We start from the raw sequence: 25747 nt of genomic DNA, 5'->3' as shown, positions 1-25747 counted from the left end.
ATCATAACATGGAACCGTAACATGGGCAAGCCAATTGGCGAGAAATTCATCATATACATTATTTAAATATACAGGCAAACCAAAAGACCTTTTAATTTTCTACTACGGGCAAAGCCGTGCGGGTACCACTAGTAAAACATAAATTAAATGTTCTGTCTAATACTAATGAAGATTCAAATGATCACAATGTTGAAATTGACAAACCATCTCAAGAAAAATATGTTAAAACCCTTTGAAAGAATTTTCGAAGGAGACAAAATACATCTGAATAACTTTTTAAAGCAGTGCAAAGATGACAGACCCATTATGAAGGAATACACTTTTTTCAACAACAACTAAATGGAGTTGACAGATTTTTTTTTCAGAAATTGAAGAGCGCATGGAAACATCTCCCTAATTAAATAATTTTGTACAAACATAGTGCAATGGATACAGTATTTAAACTATTTCATCCAATCATCTGTTCACTATTATTTGAACCATATTATTCAAATTTCTCCAGTTTATGAAATTAGATACTTACTTATTATAATCTAAAATTGTATTTAATCTATGAGCAATAGTCAAAACAGTGCAATCACTAAACTCTGTACGAATTGTAGACTGTATGAGATCATCTGTTTCAACATCTACCGCTGCTGTAGCTTCATCAAGAACTAAAACTTTAGATTTCCTCAGCAAGGCCCTGGCCAAACACACCAACTGCCTTTGACCAACGCTACGGGGAAAAATAATTATTAAAAGTTCTAGAAACAACTCTTTTTTACAACATTCAATTCACCTTAAATTAAAGATCTAATTAAATGTAATTACTCTAAGTCATAGAAAAAATACTCAGATTCTTCCTCTGATTTCTCGATGAATAAAAGTCAAAAATAAATATTATTATATTAGAATTTTATGGATAAAAAAGTGATGGAAAGAACAGTCATTTGTACGCTTCAAATAGTACTTCATCAAATCTGTCAACATTTCAAGAAAAAAAAAAAAGAGTAGATAGTTGTGACGCACTGTAATATGATATTTTTCTTAATAAGTGGGGGGAAATATAGGGATTTTTTTACCATCCCCGCAAAGTACAAATCATATACACATGTAACAATTAACTGAAATATGAAATGGAAGAATAAAAGTTAAATTTATATTAAATGCACAATTAGAATTTGTTTAGAGAACAGCAAGGATTGTAGATAAAATGTGGGACAATCTTTTTAGTTTATTGTACACTTTTTTTTTTTTCAACGTTCCTTAAATAAAGAGATGTTTTCTGAAATTTATAAAAACCTGGAAACCTTAAATAAAACCAGGGGATCAGGAGAAATGCTTAAAAAACTGGGGATTTCCAAGACAAACTAATCCACTTGAAAGGCATGCTTTGCCTTCATTTATGATTAGGATAAACATCTCATTAAAATGGGGCATCTTACTGGCTCGCACGACATTATGAAACGATTCCAACCCTCTCCCTAAATATAACAACAGAGGTGCTCTCTTCAATTGTTTGCAACAAGAATAAAATTGAACCGCCTTGTGTAAATTTTATTTTTGGTCCACCCATTAAATTCAGTCAGTGAACACTTGACTTTGAGTTTGAAAATCCTTTTACCAGTATTCCTCACAATAGTTTTCAGGTGTGTTCTGAACTTCTTACATGTTGAAAAAAAGGATACAGATCTTAAAACAATACATCTTTAAAATGATATAACTCTTACAAATGCACTTTATAAATAATGACCATCTACTACAAAATCTGGAAATGGATAAAAAATACTTTTACCAAGGGCGCCCATATAGAGAAAAGTACTAAAGTACTAAAGAAGAAAAAAGTACTAAAAGCAAGGAAGTTCTAATTTCAAAGAGGGGGCTCGAGCCCCCTCCCTCTTTGAAATTAGAACTTCCTTGCTTTTAGTACTTTTTTCTTTGCAAAAATGTAAAAACATTTATTCTCCAGCCATTAATGAATAAGTTATTAAAAATGAAATCTTTTGATGACTCTTATCTGTCCTGAAATCGGTCTCCATGAAGAAAATACCCTCTTAACCCATGGGGAAAATATCTGACCCCCGCCCTTACAATTTTGCATATGGGCGCCCTTGACTTTTACTTTAATCATTTCAATCAAATCTGAAAACTGAATAGATTTGGCACATGACAATAAAAACTATTTAATTGACACATTTAATTATTTAAAATAGAGAGAACTTTTACAATTCAGAGTGAAGTTTTTTGGGAGCTGAAAGGAAAAAAGGTAAAGCAACCCAAAGAATGAACACCCCCAACCAGTGAACAAACACAGCATTTTCTAGTTGATTCCTTCTTGGAATAGCAGTTACAACTGCCAATTCATTAAAGACATTTTTTTTCTGAAACTTGATTTTTTAAATCACGAATTGTTCTTTCATGTAGGATTGTTCATTCACTGGTCAGTCTACCCTAAGCAGTAGATTTTTTCTAAGTCTTAGTGGTATTAATTAGAAAAAAAAAATATTTTCAGTTCCTATGACTATATAAATGTGAATAAAAACTACTGCATAATCACAGAGAAAATGTTTATATATACTAGAAGAAAACATAATCATAAATTAAAAAAAACAACAACAGGAAAAACTTTTCTGATTATGAAGTTATGAGTTTAAGTACATACCTTAAATTTTCACCTCCTTCACTTATTACATGGTCTAAACCTTTTTCTAATGTCAAGACAAACTTTTTTAAATGAGCTTGTTCTAAAGCTAGCCATAGTGCATCATCAGAATATGTTTGGAATGGATCCAAATTCATTCGTAGTGAGCCGGTAAAAAGGACTGGATCCTATTTTTAAAATGAAATGATTTATCAGTATTTTCAGCAAAATAAATTAGTTTAAGCAATTAAGTATGAGGATCATCAGAAAAATTTCAATAACATAAAAAGTTTCAAAATCAATAATGGTTGTTTAACAAGCAAATATCCAATAATCTCTAAACTTAACATAATTAAATAAATGTAAGATTTTTTATCATTTCAAATGAAAGACGCGCATATATTATTTATAGTGAAAGCTAGTAAACACCTGAAAATTTTCTTACCTGTGGAATAATTGTGAGCTTAGAACGAAGCTCATGCAGACCCAACTTAGAAATCTCGAGTCCATCAATCAATATTTTACCACCAGCAGCTTCAATTATACGAAATAAGGCAAGAGTAAGCGATGACTTTCCAGCACCTGTTCTACCCACAATGCCACACTAAAAAAAGGAAATAAAGTAACACCTAAGCATCAAGACTGAGAAGTTGAATTTAAATACATGATATTAAAAAGTGAAACTTGAAGTAGAAGACAGATTAAAGAGCCAAACATTTTGCGAATAGAAAGCAATTAATCTTTATTGCATATTAAAAAAGTTCTACTTTATATTGAAAACTTGGGCTGGATTATAATGTTTTTCTTAATGTCATAAGTACATACAGTAATACAATTGTAACCAAGTTTACATTTTTATTTTTATGAAAAACTGCTCTTAAATTGCACACAAAAGTTTCTAGATGTTGCGAACTAAAGAAAATATTTTGGCCTTGATTATGTGAAACTTTTCACACACTGCATAAACCTTTAAAGATGCTGAATTTTGGGACTTAATAAATATTTATATTTGTGTGATTGATTTTCTGGTCAAAAAAATCCAGCTTTCTTTTGGGCTTGACATTTTGAACTTTCAGGGGGGGGGGGCAAAGATTGGATCTGCTACTTTTGTTTCGTAACTGAAATCTGCAGAGCATTGTATATGAAAAGAGGCCTCATTTAGGTAATATGATTATTTGGGTAAGAAGTTTCTTCCAAACAAGTACATTTTGAGGTTTGTGTCTCTCTTTATGAAAGCTTCCAAAAATGATGTCATAAATGGGTAAATATTCCCGTAAGATATCAATTGGAAATTTCAAAACTGCCTTACCTGAATTCACTTTCACTGGTATAAGTAACATTATGAACAGATTGATGGAATATCCAAACGGAGGCCCTTTAAGCCTCGTGTTTTCCAATTATTACAAGGAAAAGTTTGTAGTTAGAGTTCGTTAACAGCTAATTTAAAGCCAACAGTTAGGTTAAGATACACAGATGGCACATTCATCATTTGGGGTCATTAAGAGAATAAGCTTCATAAGTTAATGAACAAATTACCAATGTTTTAATGCACAAAAATTGCAAATTACTGCAGACACGTGTTTGGGGTTTACAAGGAACCCCTTTTTCAATGCAAAGAAGTGTGAGCTTTTGGATGAAAAGTCATCCAAGGAAAGCTTCCCTCAGAATTTGTTTGGCATGAGCCAAAGTTTTTTTTTTTTTTTTTGAAGTTACAAATTTACAGCTAGAAATAAAAATGCCTCAATGTAAGTTTCCTTACAAAATACATTATTCTTTCTTTATATACTGCGATTTTCAAAACAAATTTCCTATTTGTTCATTTTGAAAAAGGTACGTCATCTTAATTAGTTCACTTTGCCCTACATTTCTGTACTTTAAGAAAAATGAAATAAATTTCAAGTTCCCAAACAAGGTAGACAGAGCACTTAAAACTAATAAGTAACAAAAGTTATTTTTCCTTCTGAATTTTGTGACACAATTTAAAAAAAAATGGACTGTTCTAAAACTTAAAAATAAATAAATAAATAAATAAAAATAAACAATAAAATAAAATGCAAAGATTATTGAAAAGTGATCCTAAGACTGAAAATTGCTACAGGTGATAAAATGTTACATGTTTTTTGTTTGATATTTAACTTTTGAAATAAAGCATCTATAAACAAAGGGAACTAAATAAAGCATCTATATACAGGGAACAAAAATGCACATAAACATTTTTCATACATTACAGGCAAAATATATCTTACTCTCTCATTTGGATTAATATTACAAGATATGCCTCTAAGAACTAGTTCTAAACCTTCTCTATAACGTGTGGAATAAGAATCAAATTTTATTGCTCCATCAGTAGGCCATGATGGGTCTGGCTTGGTCTTTTCATTTGTCCATTCCGCCTGAAAATTAAAACAAAACTAATGAATTCCACATCATAGTACTTAAGCTTCAGCGGGTATCAAAATGAAGTCAAAATATGGTTAAAAAACTTTGTGATAAATCTTCTATTATGAAGAAATGAAAAGTTAAACAATTAAATGCTTATTCCTTTAAAGCTTAGTATTCATTTAAAAAACTATTAATTAGCAGTAATTTGATGGTTGTGAAAAATTGGGATAAAATATAAATGAATTACTTAAGAAAAAAAAACAGTAGCTTAGGCAGAGTATATGTTAAAGTAACTTCCAACTTTTAAAATGCTTGAAATATTTTAAGGATGGATAAGGACAGAAATCTACAAAATAGCACAAAATTTTCAGAGAATCATGTATCCACTAGAGGACCCGACAGACGTTGTTCTGTTCAAACTTTGTAAATTGAAAAGAAATTTCAATAAACTATCAAGTGTTTGAATCATTTTGTTGGAAAAAATAAGTAAAAAGAAAATGTTTTAAGCTGATTGGTGTCAGAATGCGTACATTTATTACAACTTGATTTATCTAATGCCCACTGAGCGGTTGTTTTATTAACTATTTTTTCTCCCCTCATCATCATCATCATAGTTGGCTCGACAGCCCAGGGTGGGCCAAGGCCTTCCTTTGGAGAATCTTCCAAGACATCCTACTTTTTGCCTGGGTTTTCCAATTTTTAACCTTGAGAATATCGAAGTCAGATTCAACAGAATCCAACCATCTCATTTTTGGTCGTCCCCTTCCTCGAATTGTCACAGGTTTTGCAGCAAAAACTTTTTTTACTGGGTTTTCTTCGTTCATTCGAGAGACATTGGCCGCCCAGTTCATTCTCCTAATTTTTATGCATTTTATTACGTCAGGTTCTGTAAACAATCTGTAAATTTCAAAATTGAATCGTCGTCTCCAGACACCGTTCTCATTGATGCCTCCAAAAATGCTTCTTAAAACCTTTCTCTCAAAAATTAATATCTTGTACTCTCCGGCTTTAGTCAAAGGCCATGTTTCAGAAGTATAACTTAGAAATGGCCTAATAAGAGTCTTATAAACCAAGATCTTTGTTTTTCTTGAAATCAAAGACGATCTGAAGATGGTTCGTAGTCCAAAAAAGGCCTTGTTTGCCAACGTTATTCGGTTCTGTATTTCTGAGATTGTGTCATTTTTGTTGTTAACACAGGACCCAAGGTACGTAAAACTGCTAACGATATCAAATGAATGAGTACCAATTTCTAAACATGTGTTCCTGTCATTTGGCGGAATTTTTTGTACAGGCATATACTTGGTCTTGGAGTCCTTTATATTTAGTCCTATTCGACCAGCAGCTATCTCCAAAGATGAAAAAGCCTCTTTCAAGGCTGGTACAGTCCTAGCAACTATATCAATATCATCAGCATAGGCTAAGATCTGAACTGATTTGTAAAAGATGGTGCCCCTAGTGTTGATATTTGAGTCACGAATAGCTTTTTCCAAAGCAATATTAAAAAGAAGGCAAGACAATGAGTCGCCCTGTCGAACACCATTATTAACATTTAAATCCTCAGAGAGGACACCCTTGAATTTTACCTTGCATTTAGTGTTGTTCATAGTGCACATTACAAGTCTAATTAATTTGCTTGGGATCTTGAATTCATACATTGCATCCATTAAATGTTTTCTATCCACACTGTCAAATGCAGACTTAAAGTCTATAAACAAGTGATGAGTGTCAATATTAAACTCAATTGATTTTTCAATAATTTGACGTAGACAGAAAATTTGGTCTACTGTAGATTTTCCACTTCTAAACCCACATTGATAACTACCAATTTCTGAATCCATTTTTTCTCCCCTACTTGATGGTTTGTTCTTTCAGCCATACTCAAAGGATAAAACACGCCCTCAGATTTTAAGTGTAAAAAAACTAACTACCCATCTAGAACAAACGGGAAAACCCGCTGCAACATCCCCCATATGAAAAAGAATAAAACAATCGAAAGGATATCGTTAAAAAAAATGATAAAGGTAAAAACAGTTCTCTGAATAAGCGAAAATCACTCATCCCTAAAGATGTAAAATAAACATTCTTCAACTAAAATGGCTAAAAACTTTTTTAAAAAGAAAAACAATTCTTTGCAATTTGAAATATTTTGCCAAATAAACAAAAAATACAATAAATTACATTAACAGTAGCTTTAAAATGTAAACAAATGATCATGCAACTCTATTGTTTATATCCAAAGTCGCCAAGCCACTACATTACTGTAATCCAGCCGATCAGTGAGCGAAACTAACTCTGACCGATTAGCGGTCCGATCTTTTGAACGAAAAACTTTCAAAACTTCACATATTGCCTAATTTGTTCTTTCCACCAAAGATAAAGATCTTCAACTGCACTGATCTTTTGTGTACAGAACTACCCTGTTGGTATTTATCTGGACAAAAATAAAATTTGTTTTATCTTTAAATTCCATCATCTTTTCCATTAATAATGTTAGTAAGTTAGATAATCCTTAAAGTATTCTTGACGTTGGTTCTGAAATTCAGATGGATTTGAGCCGAGAAACAAATGTTGCTAGGTTCGGTACTTTCCGATCATTTGTTTAGGAAAACCTATAGCACCGATCCAGTCATAAGGTTCAACTACGACGACAGAGCACACGTTTTGCGTGAACCTTCCAGTACTTTACTTTAAAATACTCGGGATCTAAAATAATTGCTTTCAAGAAATGAAGGCTTCACTCTCTTTCTCTCTTTTTACGTTTTATCTATTCTCAATTCACATATCACAGTAGGAAATTTCATTACAAAAAGCAGAGTTAGCTTTCTTATTGTCCTTTGGCAACGAGTTAAATACTCATTTCAGTTCTCCCTCAATAATAGGTTAAAATAAATATTAATCATTTGGGAGATATAACCATCTAATGTTTAAATTAATTAATTACTTATCAAAAACGTTTCCAATTCGATCAATCCCGCTTCAAAACCATGCTTGCCACAACTTAATTACACACAAAATATTTGATCAAAATCGAACCAGCCGTTTAAAAGCCTTATGGTGACAAACGTCCGCACAGAAGATTTTTATACATTAAGATGTTCTCTCCAATCCAGAGGGAGTTGCGATTTCAGCTATGTTAATTATTTTTAGCTCAGAATTGGTACTACCATTACAATCAGTATTTTTTAAAATTAATAAAAATAATCAGGAACATTAGGACAAAACGTTAAAAATCAAGACAAATCAGGGAAATTCATCATTAATGAACTATTTCTGCACACTGGATAACATTTTTTCTCTTATAAAACTATGATTTTAAAATTGTTAAAAAAATAAGGATAAATACAACTAAGAGATTGCTTGTCTCAGACCTGTGACTTGTATTTCACTAACTCCTGGCATCCAAGTCCAGAAATAATCCCAGTTTTAGTATATTATGTCAAGTTTTGAAGCTACATAGGCATTAAAGGAACAAATTAAAAAACATAGGGAATTTTTGAAAAAATATAGGTCAAAAATGTCTTCAATGTAAATGACAATCATTAAATTTTGCATACCCAACATGAAAAAAATGATCTATTTGTATTACTACTAAACATTCCATTAATGTATACTACATTCCTTGTTGAATATTTAATTTACGTGGTGACAATAAGGTGAATTGAAACTTGTCATAAATAATAATAATGATAACAGTTCGGAAAAGAAAGACTATATAACAATTTGAAAAGGTTTATATCAGCAGAGCAGTAGTACTTCTTGTGAGACACTCTCTATCGTGGTAGTAGTGATCAACTCGGATGTGGTATAAAAAAACAACTATACTTTTGAAATTATTTAAACAAAAAGAAACCAAAAAGTGAGCTCAATAGAAAATGTGTTAGAAATTGTTCCCCGAGTCACAATTAAGAAAACATTTTAAATGATTACCTCTGTTGGAGTTTTGGTATATTCTAAGCATCGTTCAACAGCAACTATATTTGTTTCGACATCAGCTGTAGCCCTCACAAGCATATTCAGAATTTGAGTTATCTGCAGCAAGAAAACTTATTTACTATCAATTGTAATATTCAAAAAAGTAAAGGTGAAAAAATTAAAAAAGAAAAAGTATATATATTTATACATACATACATAAAAAAATGGAAGAAAATATAAGAAACCTAAAACATTCTACAACTAGGAACTAAAATTAGACTTGCAGCATCTTTTGTAAGAAAAACTAAACTTCCATAAAAAACAAATAGCAAAATTACAGAAAACAACAATTTGCTAAAGTATTTATTAAACACTAGCTGCGTTGTCCGGCTTTGCACGGTCAACCTCGAAGACAAAAGTTAGGTCAAGTGACGCATGTTCAACAACCAGGCTTCAATTAGAGAAAAAAAATACTGTAAAATAATCATTCTTAAAAATAGAAAACGGCAAATCAAAAATTCTCGAATAAATTAGACACAATTTTCCATAAATACAACTAAAATCCTTAAAAAAAAAGAAGATAAATCGTCGAATTAATAATCAAAAAGGAAAATTTTTACCTCAAAACAAAACAAAATTTTATTTTGTCACAGCCAAGAAAAAAAAATTGGCAACCTTCTGGACGCTAATTTAAAATGAGACCACACAAAGGATAGTTTTTCTGATACAAAAATGAATTTCCATTAGGGCTTAAAAGTGCTTTTAAAATATTTCCTGGTGATTTTACAGCCTTTTTTTCTTTGAAATTCAAAGGAAGTGAATGAACTCTCTGGGTATTTTTTGCAGGCTTTCGAATGGCCTTAAAATCGAACTGATTGGATAATTATTTGAGGTAGAAAGAGCCATTTAATGCCATTTTCGGGCCCTAAAATTGAAATTCGAATCGCTGGGTTCTTTTAGGCATTCGAAAACCCTACGTTCCTTCTCGGGTATCCAAGTACCTCTGTGCCAAATTTGGTCAAGATCGGACGTAAACTGTGGATTTGTATAGGGAACATACACACACACATATATACTCTCTGTTTTATTTATACAGATTAAATTCATAATACTTTATATTTAAAGGAGAATTCTTGACCAAAGATACTTGATCAAATCTGCATTTCTGTGGGAAATTATTCTAATATAGAAATATAGAAATAATATATTTTCAGAAATATTTTCTCTAAGTTCATATCATCTAGATATTTTATATTAATAGTTTTTTTTCTCTTTGCTTTCGTTAACAAAACAAGATGGTGTAATTCTCACTGAATTTCTCAGTTCTCCTCCTTGAAAATAGTCCAGGTGAATAACATTTGTCCATGGAAGATTTCAAAATTTTTTGTAAAAAAGAATGACTATTAAAAATCAAATGAAGTTGTGAAAAAAAAAAAAAAAAAACACAACACAACACACAAGCTTTTACAATGTGAAAACACACTGAAGGTATTAAATGTTGAATAACATTGCTGCTGTTTCTCCCTCCAAAAGTCGTGACCCTGCTATAACATAAAGCTAGGAGCAAAGTCTCCCTTAGACTTGAAAAATTGAATTTAAACCCCAGATTAACCATTAGCTTTTCTTACTTTACTAACAACTTGATAAGAGAATTAATCGTAAAATAAGATAGACATAAACATTACCATTAAAGCATAACTGACGGAAAGACCTGCAACTCCGGGGGTTACTGTATCTTGGGCAAGAACAGCAAACAATGCAGCCAAGAATACTATAGTATATCCTAGAAACTCAAGACGAATAGAAAGCCACCTGGAAAAATGCATAAACATAATTTTACACCAGCAAAAAATTAAAAGGAAACTTATAATTTAAATAAAATTTCTTAGTAGATCCAGAGAAGACAGGTCTGTTTGATGTTAAACTACTTAAACTTGAATATTGTAATATAAAAATGTTATTTTAAAGGAACAAATTTAAAAACAGTTCTTAAATAAAAATGAAACACACAGAGAAACTTTTAAAATTCTTATAAATATTCTTCAACCCGATATTTCAGACCAACAATTATTTGAAAACAATATTTACATTTTTGGTATAAATGCAAAGCTCATTGACCAAAGTATTTCAGCTTATATTTTTATTTAAAAGTATTTTATAAATAAATTGATCTTAAAAAACTAGTACATGGCACAGACAGTTCTCAAGTACAGCTTGAGTTACAATTAAAAAAAAAAAACATTGGCTAAGATTTTTGTCTAAAAATTACTTGCAAGAGAAAATAATATTAAAGTTAGAGGGATAACTAATATTTAAATTGTCACAGAAAAGCTTTTTAAGAATAAGATAATCATTGCAACATTAGGTGAGTCAAAATCAAGTGCAGCTCTGGTTAGTTGAGCTGTGACCTTGACTATGTTACACAGGGGCGGCAAATAGGGGGGTCAAGAGGGGGCGGTCGCACCCCCAAATTTTTTGCGCGGAATGATAGAAAATGGGTGAATTCAATTCATGTAAGTCGGAAATCAATGTTCATTAAAAGAAATTTCGCTGGTTCTCAGTAACTATTTGATGAAACTCGACACATTCCCAGACTATAAAAAGCATTTTTCGTTATTTGGATAATGACTTAGGAATTCTTGAAGTATTTTAAGGCCTTTTCAGAACATAGAAAACTGATAGAGAACCATGGCTAATTTTATTAACTAAAGAAGACATTTTCTCATATAGGCTAAATATTTCATACTTGTGTGCCCAGTGTAACGATGGTATGTCCAATATAAGAGGCTCGTGCAAAGTGGTGTGGCTGCATGGTTTTCACAAGAAAATTTCTTGATATTTTACATTCACTTTACGCTCATCTTTTAATGTATATTTATTTAATGAGTGTCCACCGCTTTCTTCTGCTAGAAACATGGTTCAGCTGCTCAATGCATTATATGCTTTCAAAAAAACTTCTTAAAAATGCATGTGATTAATGAATTAAAAAAAAAAAAAACTTATCAAAAAATACCTGTTATGCGTATAATTATGCAAGCTCGGAGTGACACAAAATGGTTTTCAAGAGTTAAATCCATAAAAATATTTCTCTATAACTTCAAAGCAGTGATTTGACGACTGGAAGAATTATTACAAAACGATTCTTTCATTGATGAAAAAACTCATGCCTTTTAGCATGTTTGACTTTGCTTGAATTTTTATTCAATTTTTTTGTACTGAGGAAAGTTTTTGAAAAATACTTTACTCTATTAAAACATCTTCAATCCGTTACCCTTAATTTTTGAACTATTCAAGTCACACTTCAATCTACAACTGATCTGTGCACCACATTACCATAGTTCAATTTACAATTGAAACAGAAAATAGATTTTACATAGATGTGTGTTTCAATCAAGCGTGAAACTTAAAAAAAAAAAAAAAAAAAAGAAAAAGAAAAGACCAAAATCCACCTGATGATGTGAAGTCAAATATTGATTTTTTAAATTTTGTATGAAGTAATAGATTCAGTTTCGAATGAAATTAACACAAGATTTAATGATAATTATTTTTCTGTATGGTTGGCTCTATATTATCTAGATTGGATTTTTGAAACGATAAATAAAATGTTTCAGTTATGAGTAAAATTTTTAGCACGAGGCATGAAAAATTACAAGCAATATAGCGACAGACTGGTTATCACATCCAGAGACTGCAGTTTCGTCCTTGTTATGGGCTCATCATTCTTGAATAGTGAATAACAGAGCTGGAGGCAGATGACATCTCATTGAAGCTGAGAGCGATGACGAGACTAGATTATTTACTGATGAAAAATTAAGCAACTCACAATTTTTAAAGTTGTCCTGGGTGATTTTGAAGAGCAAGATATAAAAAGTGTTTTCATACATCACTTTGTTACTTCAATTATCTTAGCTAGTAGAGAAAGATTTTTTTATGTCTCAGGAGGTTAGAGAATTATTTTCGAAGCACAATGGGCAAAATATTCAAACGAAGTCATACATGCTAAAGGGGATGAACTTTTCCACCATCTTTTATATTTAGCTGTACTGGCAAAACAGCACGACACTGGGCATTGATATATTAGTAACACGATTCCCTGCTCTTCCGAATTCCAAAAATCATGCATTAAAACTTTTCCAAAAGGTATAAAAACTTTAGTATCGAGATGTTTTGTATAACTTATTAGAAAATGAATCAAAATTTTAATTATTTCTAAACACTTATTTTTATTCATATTAACCCGATTTTATGACCACTTCGTGTTAGCTAATGTGTGCTTGGTACCGCACTGTGGTAGTACATATTTAAGAATCTCGACCCCCCAAATGAAATGCTGAAATGCCGCCCCTGACTATGTTTACCTGTTTTAGGGGAGTTTAGTGAAAAATAGACATGTTATTGGCTCTGGATTTTAGTTGGAATTTTTTGAAAAACTACTAAGAAAGTATCTCAGCTCCACTTAGCGTCAATTACCCTTCCCTATTTACCGAAACAGAGGTAAACTGTCAGTCGGAGCTCAACTTCTCAGACCCTCACAATACATGTTTATACTTATTATTTGCATACAAAATATTTTCTAAGATAATCATCAAAATGAAATAAATATCAACGTTTCAACTCTCTATAAAGCAAGTTTACTTATAATTTTCAAAAAAGAAAAAGAAGAAGCAGCAAGTACAGTTAGATCATTCAGCCCACAAAATAGAAAACAATAAATGTTAAAAACATTTTAAAAAAGTATGTATGAATAAATTTTCTAGCTCACAAGAAGGTTAGAATGCTAAAAGAAACATTTTTAAAAGACTTACATTATTTAAGAACATAACTAACCTGCTTGCTCCTAAACTGGGGTAGTATGTTTCATTATTACCATCAACAAGCTCATTGGATTGGCACATAAATATTTTTTGGGCTCCATAAGCTCTTATGCAAGAAGCACCAGTAACAGTTTCCGAGAAATGAGAATAAATGGGAGAACGTGTTGTAGATTCAAGTCTTTTCAGCTGCCGCGATGTAGGTATATAAAATTTCTAGAAAATAAATTTAAAAAAAAAAGGAAACAGAATGAAGTACATGTGCGTAACATGCTGTCTAGCAAAGAATAGAGAGCATATGCAAGCGTCAGAAATATGCTACACAATTTAATATTAGGAGCAGTCAATAAATAACGAGACAGAAGCTATAAAACAGATGTTATTAGACATTCTCCAAAAATATTGACAAAAGTTGTTTAAACACATATCCCACTGAGAAATTAGTCGCGTAATTCCTTGCTCATTAAAGTTCTTTGTCCGCAGCTGGAACCAATTACGCATGCACTCCTTTACTTCATTGTTCGAATGAAATCATTGTCCCTGAAGTGCCTACTTGAGCTCCCCAAAGATGAGGGATCACATGGGGATAGATCTAGACTATACTGCCGTGTGCAGGTAAAGGGCAGTAATTGTAAATTTTTCATTTTCCCTTTTTTTTTGCATCTACTGTATGTCATCTTTATTGTACAAGAGCGCTTATTTGGTTTCCACAGAAAAAAAGGCGCGAAAAAAAAGTCTACTTTCAACATTTTCCTATTGTTAGTATTGAATCCACCACACATTTCTCCAAATATCTGGAAAACTCATTTCTGCAGATACTGCCGTTTACCTGCACACGACAGTATAAGGGAGGTAGTTTTAGACTTCCAACTTAAATTTCCTAGAAAAGTATTCACTGTTGCATTGGCTGTCTGTGGTCTCTGTGGTTTAGTGTTATTGTGGAACAGGATGACAGTATGAAAATTTACCAGGACCACACATAACCTATGCAAAAAAAAAAAAAAAAACGAGCTTTAAAGGTAATTTAAGTGGGAAATCTTGAACCACATTCCTTATAGTCCAGATTCATTCCCATGTGATCCCACATTTTTGGGGAACTCAATTTTAGAGGACAACGATTTCATTTGAGGGATAGAGTAAAGAAGTGCATTCCTTTTTTTAAAATTTAAAGCACCAAAAATGTTTTGTTTTGTATTTTTCTACTTCAAATTCCTGTCCAAGAGTGATTCTTATGTACAGTCATTTCGCAATAACTCGAAGCTAAAGGGACTGACAAAAAACTTTGACTTATTGGAAGTTCGACTTACAGCTAGTTTAGGTTTTTGACATTTTTAAGATTAAAAACCATTGAATATTTTAATTAATATGTACATATAACAAACTAACTTACAGAACTTAAAAATTTTTAAGTACAATATGCTCAGTTTAATAAAAAATATCGAGAGAAAAAAAAATGAAAAGCATGGTTTTGATTTCGATAGTACTGGAACCACTTGAATAAACTGAGTTACTTTCTATTTAGATAATGAGTACTAGTAGAGATATTAGTAGAATGAGCTACTTCAGCTGATTCTACTTCAGGAAAAGTGCACACTTTCATTCGTTTCAAATTCGGATTCATGGATTCTACCACTTTAGAAGTTCCTCTTTTTCTTTTAATATCGTTGACAGAGTACTTGCTTAGACATCTTTAATAGTACAGAAAACTCACTCTGTCTCTCAGGAACTTATCAGCAAATAATCAAACTAAAGAATGAAGGGGAACGCATCTTAACTTAGGTCAATCTTTGAATAAAGGTACAATCAGTTGACTTGACAACTTGACAGCTTAAAAGCAAATTCATAGTCCAGCAACATGTCAGAATGTAAACAGTACACCACAACAAACAAAAACAAGCTAACTCATTTCCACACGTATAACTCCTTTATTGCACATCGGCTCAACAGGTGCTGTTCTTGCTATAGAGGTTTATTGCACAGGAATAGCAAGTGAAGGTGAATTAATTATTCTCTCCTAGTCACTTCTTTCTTTCTTTTTTTTGCGTTCTTTCCAAATCAATTTCGAGTCATCTTGGAAAAAATTTCAAGTTAAAGGAAGTTACCTTTGAGATATTGAGAATAATTAGCATGGAATTAAAGACAAAGGGGTCGGACTTGATAAAACTTTGAGTTATAGTAATGTTCGAGTTATCGGACTTCAAGTTATCGTGAATTGACTGTATTTAAAACTTCACATTTATATCCAATGCAGTTTTAAAATTTGCAAAAATATCTCCACATTTCATGACAAAACTTGTTTTTACAAAAACCCATGTTATTTCGTAAAACTCTCAAAATAAGACCCAGGTTAAAAAAATGGGTAAATCCCTGGTATAATTTTTGCAATGTTATTTTCTTGGCTTTAGCAAAAACTTAATTGTCCAGTTAATTTCAAAGCTATCATTTGGTTAATCTTGACAGAGACAATTATATTTCTTTTCTTTTTTTTTCTTTTTGTAGAATGGAAAACACTCAACATATTAGAAGAGTGAATTTGAGTTTGAAGGATTTAAGTATAAAACAGCACTAAACACCAAAGTGATTAAAAATTTGCAAGCAACAAAATGTATTACAAGTTTTAATAAATATTTTTTTTTTTAATAATATGCTTTAAACTTAACCTTCAAACATATTTTAAATACTATTACTTCTATCTGAACTTAATGTGATCATTTCTTTTTCAATGTTTAAGATAGTCAGAAAAGTAATTGCTATACTAAGATCACTGCACTGAATTTTATAAACAATTTTCACATTAGAAAAATCAACAATGGGGAAAACCTCGCAAGAGGATTACAAACAACCTTTTAAAAGTATAAATACAGAAAACCCCCATCATTTCCCCTGTCCCAATGGACCTAACAAGATCAATTTTTCTCGCAAATTTTAGAACAACTACAGGACATGACTTTTTATATGTACACCTTCACTGTATCGGTGTAGCAAAGGACAGTAACTGCCCATTATGTTTCTCAGACAAAACTATGAACAAAAAGTTCATAAGTCAAGTGTAAAAAAACATTTGACAAATTGCTCTGCACTAACTAGTTTTATGAATTTTACTCCTGACAACTTTACCAAGGCTAAATTTTATTGGGCTGCTAAAAAGCTTACGGCGGATAACGTCACAGCCTAGTTAACGTAGGATTTTTAAAAAAAATATTTAAAAATTCATTAAAATTTAAGCAGAAAATTCAAATAGTACCTGCAAGAAATAGTACAGAACAGCCAAGGGCAAGCATATCACAATAAAAAATGGGGTCTCCATGGAGATAATTATAACAGTTGATAAAGCTCTGAAAGACTGGATTAGAAGCATCCGCATATTGAAGCGAATAGTCATGTCAGCTGTATCTATGTCTTTTGAAAATCTGTTCAAGATTCTTCCCAGGGGTGTTGTATCAAAAAAGGACATAGGTGCATGCATAATATGACATAGCATTCCATCATGAAGCATAGTTGCTGCCTTTAAGCATGCCAAGTTCAATGATACTGCTGTTATTAAGGTAAACAATGCTGGAAAAAGAAAACATTAATTCATAAATTTAAGAATGATACCACAAATAATTCTTTGTGAACAATCAATAGAATTAAAATCTGAATGTTATCCATGAGTCTATAATTCCATTATGTGATACATTGCATGATTATTTTTCATATAATATTGATGAACAAGTAAGGAAAGATTTTATGTGCTCATTGGTATAAATTCCTGCTTTCTGCAGAACACAATATGCTACATTTAAAGTAAAAAAAAAAAAAAAACACAATTAAAATATTTTTGGTGTAAGTTTTGTTACTCCCTTTACAGATGATGCATCTTTATAGTGCTTTTTAAAAGACCATGGACTAATAATATTACAATGATGCTTTTATTTTGGGGAGCAAGTATGCATGAAATAATTTATCTGATGACAATCCTTGATTTAAAAAAAGAAGGAATTTTATTACAAAAGATTAATTGACTGAAAACTTAAACTAACAGAGAAAACTGCATTTAATGCTAATCAGAAATCGTATAAAATACAACTTACTTTCAGCCCCACCTAATCCACCATACACCCCAAGTCGCAGATTTCGTAAATTTATATCTTTTGCATTGGAACGATCTAAAGAGTCATCACTCCAAGCAGTCAGCCATAAACTGGAACCAAGGTTGAATGCTGTAGAAATGGCATAGCAAATAACAATCCCAAAAGCAGTCCAGTAGCCTAGTGCTCTAATATAGTCCAAATACACAGAGCTTTTTACCTGAAAAATATAGAAAAATAATTACATAAATGAAAAACACAGGCAAATTTTATTTATTTAAATTGAAAGAATATAAATAAGAGATTTTTTTTCTCTTTATCCTTTTCCCCATTTTTACATAACAATGATAATAAAGAAAACTTTTCTCTTTTTTGTATACATTGTTAATTTTTTTTTCAAATTTTTTTATTTGTTTGACAAATTTTATAGTTTATTCAAATATAACTTATTTTGCTATAGGTAAAATTGAGTTTAAAAAAAATGTTGTGGCTTCCGAAAAAAATAATCGAAACAATGGAGGGACAGGTGAGGATCTGCAATAAAAAATAGTTTTATCTCCGAGCAAATTGAAAATTTCAGAAGCAAACAATTCTACAGGCTTTATCCTCTATTTAAAAAGTTCAATAAATGAGTTGTTGAGATCACAACTGACGGCCAATAAAACAACATATTGAGTAATTAACTGACGGGCTTTCATAGCCACTTTTGCACAAAACATTACTGCCATTCTGTTTACGATTACCTTCTATCGGCAAATGGCTGAGCTCACACTGGCACCATTTTGGCATGAAGCAGAATGAGATTAAAACTCATTTCGGATGGGGTAAATACAAGTTACAAAAAATTTGTTTACAGTACTCTCAACTAGGGGTGTGTCGTTCATGAACGAACAGGTTTAAAATGAACAGTGCAGCAGGATCTCCTAAAAATGAAAGGTTGTTCTTTTGAAAGGGGATTTTTTTTTTTAGTTCTCTCTGCCTTGTTTGATTTCTTAATTAATTAAATTTTTTGTCTTTTGATATTACAGTAGAAGACCGTTATAACGCACACCTCGGGACCAGAGCTTTTGCATTATACAAGTTTTTGCGTTATATAGATCATTTCACAAATTTTGAAGCTAATATTCAAAATATATCTATATATTAGCACTTTAGAATGAATTTTATCTGCAATGAGTATTAAAGCACCAATATTACAAATAGTTATTCAAAAATAAATATGTTTCACAATCAAAATCCTGCATTTCTGCTAGCTTCATGGTTTGCATAACAGCTGCATTTTCAAGAGCCATCTGGTATTTTCTATTTACTATGAGTACTAATTTTCAATTTAAAAGCTTTGAATTAAGCTGGAAAGATGAAAAACTGTTTCAAAATTTAATTTTCCTAACAATTTTTATTTTAGCAAGGCAAAACAAAGGGATATTTTAAACATAAAAACCTATTGTTTACTTCTGAAAAGTTGTGCGGTTTATAGAGAATTGCGTTATACAGGTCGGCGTTATAACGGTCTTCTACTGTATTTTCATTTTACACATTCAAAATCCCTTTTTGCTTAACTTTCTCCTTCAAAATATTCTGTATAAGGGTACTTGGCAATTATTAATTAATTTTTTGATTTAAGATCAATTTTGCAAATTTTTTGCCCTAATGTCAATTTTATTTATTTTTTTATAAAATAAAACTTAACTATTTAATTTTGCACCATGCAGGAATCGAACCTGCCACTTTTGGAATAAAGTGTCTTACCACTCGGTTACCAAGAAATAGCAAACAAAATGGACTATAATTGCTTTATACATCTAAATATAAATAAAATATTTCTTGATTAAATAGCTATAGATATATTTTCTAAATAGTAAGTATTTTCAGTCCCTTTTCTTTAAAAGAATATAACAAAACTAATGATACATTTTTGGCGACCAAGAGTAAGTCTTTTTTTTATAGAGATATCTGCAACATTTTAAATGAACGAACAAGTTCCAGTGTATGTGTCAAAAACATGAAAGGTCCTCTGATGAATAGACGTTAAAATGATCCACATTGCACATCTCTATTCTCAGTAACTCATATGCCTCTGGTTACATGATGGGCTTTCTACAACCACACCAATTTATGAATAATTTTAAAAAGAAAGTAATAGTATTTCACCGCAAAAGTAATCCATGCAAGGGTGAAAAATTTTTGCTTATTTTAGCTAACTTAAAGTATTAATAATGAGATTTTAAGCATAATTAAATAACAAACCAAACTAACAACAAAATGTATGTTTTAGACATGATTTTATATTAACTGTGGTCATGTTGAGAGAATTCAAACGTATTAATTTTAAAGAAAAACCTACTGATCCAACTTCCATTGTTTCCTTTTCAGTTAGTTTGCTCCCTTTGCTTAACTGAACTTCCTTGATAGAATCACGTTTACGAACATCTTCTTTGCTAACAGAATTCCTGACGCTTGGTGTTCTTTTCCGAATACCTTCACCACCTTCAGGAGTAGTTGGTGACGTAGCTCGTTTAGAATCTCTGTCAGTTTCACTTTCAGGATCACTTAATTTAGATAACTGCCTATGAATAACAACACACCGATACTTATTGTTAGTACAAGGGTTTTCTTATTGAAAAGCATTTACCACACATAACTTTTTACAAAGGTAGTGAATTGTTGCCTTGATACTACAGGCAGCTGGAGCCCCAAAAACATTGGGAGGTCAAATGAAGTGTGGGGATTTGGAAGCGTGGCCCATTGAAGCTATTTTTTTTTTTTTTTTGTAAAATTGAGCTATATTATTGGCTTTTAATATTATTGATTAAATAACTTCTAAAAATGTGAAATACGGCATCAAAAATTGGGACAGACGGCACAGCATACTTTCCCCGTCCATTTAAAAGTTCCATTCTTGTGAAAAAAGATAAGAAATGTTCATTTATTTGGAATTTTTAGGGTGGATTGATTTATTTTATTTAAGTAAAACTTTCATAGGGGGAGTGCCCCCTTCCCCTCGTACAAGCCCCCTATGCTTGATACCATTTTTAATGTTTTTAAGGCATAGCAAATACTTGATTTAATAATTAAAAATTTTATGTTTACAGGAAATAATCAAATTTTAAATGCAATGAAAGTATTTCGCAACAAACTTTCAACATTACATTAGTACAACTTTTTTTTTATTTATTTATTTTATTTTTTGTTTTTTGGTCATTTAAAAATTTTGTTTAACAAGTAATTTTTTGAGATTACTTTGAAGCTTTACTACTATTAAAAAAATCAAAATGTATGAACATGAAGAAAGATTTGTTTGCAAGATACGGAATATTTTTAAATGCCATCTTGATTTTTTTTTTTTTTGAGTTAGAAGTGCAACAAACATATACTATGATCCAGTGGCGCACACAAGGGAGGGGTCCAGGGGGTCCGGACCCCTCCCATAGGCTTGCTTTTTTCCCCCCAATTGATTATGATTCTATGTATTTTGTGCCTAAAATAATTTCAAACAAAAGATAACAATAATTTCAGTTTTAATAAGTGAAAAAATAAAATCCTCATGTTAAAAGATTTAAAAAAAATATTGAGCATTTTTCCTATAACAAATTGCCTATAACAAGCAGAATGATGACTATAAATGAATACACTGTAATAACCATGTTTTTAGTTTTGTAATAACAGATCATATAAAGTGACATTTTATGAACTTCTTTAATCATATGGTGCTTATGCAACGATGAATTTGCTTTGCTGAATCATTTTTTTTAATTATGAGAAAAGTTAATGCGTATATTATTTTGCTTTCTGGTAATGTATTTAAGTATAGTTCATTAATTAATGCTAATTATTTATTCAATAGTTTATTTTTTACTGTTTTTCGTTCTCGAGAAACGATAAAATCAAGTCAATATGTTTGACGCCGTATTGTGGTATGATATGAGAATGAGGCTTTCAATCTTGGACCCTCCCCTTGCAAAATTCCTGTGTGCATCACTGCTATGATCTAAGAAATGTATTTATTTCATTACTTTAACTTTAATACAAAACGGAACAACAGTTTAAATTTTGAAGATCATTATTCTGAATCTTTGATGATTCCTCATTAACATTATTATAAATCAGAAGACTGACTATACATTTCTGAAAATTTTAAAATTCTGATATTACTACTCCATAAAAGAAAGAGCTCCAGGCTAAAAACACAAACCATTTGGTGACAATGGTGTATTGCATAGCTTATATTGAATAGCACCAAGTTACACCAATTGGTTTACGAAATTTAAAAAAAAAACAATAATAATAATAAAAACCTTGAAAAAACTACTTAAATCATTTCATACAACAAAATCTAAACAAAGAGCACTAGCAAAACATTAAGCCCTAAAGAAATAATCAATAATTGGCAATAGAGCTAACAAACCTAGCAATTTCTGGAGGTGCTCCAACACTAGCTGCAATTTCCTGAATTAAATTTAACTCGTCAGGAAGAACCGATTCAGATACTTCACTTGCATTTTCCTGAAGGTACTGAATAAGGAAGTCGGCAAAGGCACCTTTTTTAGCAAGAAGTTCATGGTAAGATCCCGTTTCCGTCACTTTGCCATCTTGAAGAACTACTATGCTATTAACTTCAGGGAGAACACTTATTCTATGGGTAACCAAAATCCTAGTCTTTGAGAAGAAAAAGACGGCATTAAATAATAAAAAAATAGAAAATATTTAGAAAAGGTTAGGAAAAATGCATCTAACTAATAAAACACTGGAAGAAATGTTCTAAATGGGGTCAATAGGGACAGAGAAAGAAAGTTTTATAAAGTAAAAATCGGCTTACTTATTCTATGGGTAACCAAAATCCTAGTCTTTGAGAAGAAAGAGACGGCATTGAATAATAAAAAAAATATAAAATATTTAGAAAAGTTTAGGAAAAATGCATCTAACTAATAAAACATTGGAAGAAATTTTACAAATGGGGTCAACAGGGATATAGAAACAAAGTTTCATAAAGTAAAAATTGGCTTACATGCATTAAAAAAGAAAATATTGTAAAAACTACATTAAAATTGCCACATTAAAGCCCTTAAAATAAAATAGACATAATACAATATTCAAAGTAAGTAACAAATTTTTAAACATATTATATAAAGTTTCAGAAAAGAATTTCCAACATAAAACCTATAATACACTCTAGTTCTGATAATCTGAGTTGATTGGAACCGACACAAACTCCAATCACTGAAGTGTGGGATTTTGCAGATTAAGTAATAAAATCAGAGAACAATAAAACTTTCTATACCACTAAAAATAGAGATTAAATAGCAAAAAATAACGAGTACAGAGATTTGTGAATATAAAAATGTAAGTATTAAATATATCACTAGACAAACTTGGTTTAACGTTTATAAAATGATTCTAAAGTTGTTTCTTTTTGGATTATCTCAAACTAAAATAGCTAGTGAAAAAAAAACACCAGACTAACGGGAGAGGGGGGAGGGGGGATCAAATTTTGAGAACTAGCAAGAGGGGGAAAAGTATATTATTTAAGCTACCTTGAATGAAGTGAAGCTCAGATTTACATAACTCTGATTTGCGGAACTGTTGCATTTCATTTCAGTAAATTATGTAACAAAACAGGGTAAAAGCTCCAGCAGTCGGCTATTTAAGAGAGCAGTTGTTGAGTTTTGTAAACCTATAAATTTCAGCTATCAATACAACAACAAAAACAATGTAAACCTTTAGGCTCTACCTTTCTGATAATGTGTGTGATTCATAACTTGTTTCTGGAATAAAAATATATCTATTTTAAAATCCAAGCTATTGTTAATACGAGAAAATGCTCCAGTAGTCGGCCATTTAGAAACCCAGTGCTCGCCCATGCATGAGCCCAGTAGTCTGCCGTTTCATTTTCGTTACTCTTATGAGGTGAAGGTGAATAAATTTGAACAAAATTGAATGCAAAACTTACAGCAGAGCAGTGTAGTTAAAAAATTAATTATTCCAGTAATTAGGAAAGAAATTTGCATTCTGGATGTCTTCATACATAAAGTTTATCTTTATATTATATCTTCTAAATTGCAATCAGTTTGAATATGCATCTCATGCAATATTTTATTATTTTTATTATTCATTTACTACATCAGCAGTTCTCAATTCATGGGGAGGGGGGAGGGGTTCAAAAGAATCTCAAGGCAGGGCGGGAGCGTTAGGCTATATCAGATAAAATAAAATCAACCCTTTCATTAATGTTGTGAAAGTGACTAATGTGTACGCCAACCTCACTTGGATCCTAAATTACCTCAAAAAATTGTATTTACCTCTTTTCACCTTGGATTGTATATGTTCTAGTAATAAGCTGTTCAAAATAAAGTTTTGAACAGTTAAGTTAAATTTTGTGTGTGAAACTATCTAGATTTTTTCTTATTTACTTGTTTTCAGCTATCCATATTAGCTTCAGTTTCCAATTAGATTGCTTGTATTTAGCACCTACGGAGGGACAGGGGGGTGACCTAATGTCAGTCTTCAAAGGGGCTGAAGAGCTTGAAAGTCTCAAAACCCCTGTTCTACGTCATTAACTAAAATGATATCATATGCTGCAAAAGAAGAAATTTGATGAATGAAAAAGACCTGAGTTAAGAAAGATTTTTTTTGGGGGGAGGGGGCTAATCTTTTAAATAAAAATCCTTTTATTTAAAAGATTAGCAATCAAGGTCACGTCTAAAGCTAAATTTTTCATAAAAAAACAATGGTACTTCGTTGTGAACGAACTGCAGTAAGATGAATTATGTAGGCTCATTAGTATTTTCAAAGTTTTTCGGCTGGGGGGGGGGCAAAGGGTATGAATTCAATTCATTTGAAAGGAAAACGGCATCAAAATACAAGCATAAATGCATAATTGCATTATATCATGAAAATCCAGAGGGGTCAATTGCCCTCCCCCCCAGTGATTGCCCAAATGATTGGCCTGTATGTAGGTAAATTGAAATCCAGACATTTGGGGTGTAATGAAAATAATCATACATCCTTCAACAAGAATATTAGTAAACAATGAATAAACTAGAATAGAATTAGTAGCTTAGCTACATAATGCAATTTTGAAGTTAAGTCAGCATTATTTTAAACAGGAAATAAATTTTGATTCCCTAGAGAAGAAAACCCAAGGAAATAAATATTTGATTACGGAAGCAGTAATAAAAAGTGTTACTAACATTTGAAATGATTAGCCTTAGTAAAATCAAACCATAAACTTAAGATAGTTTGATAAGAAAGACAATAATTCACCATTTGGTAATGACATGTTAAGTAATAGAACATTTATTCTAAACGCAACAGTGGACTAAATTTACAACCCCAGTTTTCCAGAATTCTAAGTTAAAATCAACATTAGAGGCAATAAAATGACGAAATAACCCCCTTTTGTCAAAAAAAGTTTAGGCAGGAAGTTTAAACATTTTCTTTAGAAGAAATAATGTTAGAAAGGGAATTTTTTCTCAAAATAGCTAAATTGCCGCGGTGTCAATACTTTATTTTAATTAGTATTTGATAACCATTAGAAAATTCATATTAGGTACGCAATTGACTACTGGGTAGATCAACAAAACAGTACAGAACCAGTGGTCAATCTGCCATGGCCGACTATTGGAAATGCATAAGAATTCAGTACCCAGTGGTCGACCACCCCTGTAAAAATAATTGAATCGAAGAAGGAGTTTAATTTTTAATTGAAACTTAATGTTGTACTATCCATTAAAACATAAGTAAAAGTAAATTTACATCAGAATGAAAAAAATAAGGGTACTTAACATTTAAAGATGTGTCTTCTTAAGAAAAAAATAAGCAGAATCAAACTAGGATGATGGGCACACCATTTAAAATAAAATGACTACATTACTACTTAATAAAACATACTTATAACTTCACTGTTGTTGGATGATAATTGGGGACAGGTAAAGGAATGTGGGAATGCATCA

The 25747-nt window shown here is 31.3% G+C and overlaps 1 protein-coding gene across 1 annotated transcript in view; it reads right to left on the bottom strand.

Annotated features, from left to right (window-relative positions):
• Nucleotides 1–519: 519 nt before the first annotated feature.
• The window catches only part of LOC129233427 (multidrug resistance-associated protein 1-like), a 51381-nt gene continuing 26153 nt past the window's right edge, over nucleotides 520–25747 (bottom strand). The window contains exons 11-21 of the mRNA XM_054867456.1: nucleotides 22204–22454; nucleotides 20143–20365; nucleotides 17802–18018; nucleotides 16973–17283; nucleotides 13745–13944; nucleotides 10603–10729; nucleotides 8933–9034; nucleotides 4870–5016; nucleotides 3069–3227; nucleotides 2645–2811; nucleotides 520–718 (exon numbers count right to left, since the gene is read on the bottom strand). Of these exons, the coding sequence (XP_054723431.1) occupies nucleotides 520–718; nucleotides 2645–2811; nucleotides 3069–3227; nucleotides 4870–5016; nucleotides 8933–9034; nucleotides 10603–10729; nucleotides 13745–13944; nucleotides 16973–17283; nucleotides 17802–18018; nucleotides 20143–20365; nucleotides 22204–22454 (2103 nt within the window). The remainder of the gene's footprint in view (nucleotides 719–2644; nucleotides 2812–3068; nucleotides 3228–4869; nucleotides 5017–8932; nucleotides 9035–10602; nucleotides 10730–13744; nucleotides 13945–16972; nucleotides 17284–17801; nucleotides 18019–20142; nucleotides 20366–22203; nucleotides 22455–25747) is intronic.

This window comes from Uloborus diversus, unplaced genomic scaffold, assembly GCF_026930045.1.
Source record: "Uloborus diversus isolate 005 unplaced genomic scaffold, Udiv.v.3.1 scaffold_403, whole genome shotgun sequence".
Classification (NCBI taxonomy): domain Eukaryota; kingdom Metazoa; phylum Arthropoda; class Arachnida; order Araneae; family Uloboridae; genus Uloborus; species Uloborus diversus.
The sequence above is the reverse complement of the archived record's forward strand: the minus strand, read 5'-3'. Positions and strand labels throughout refer to the sequence as shown.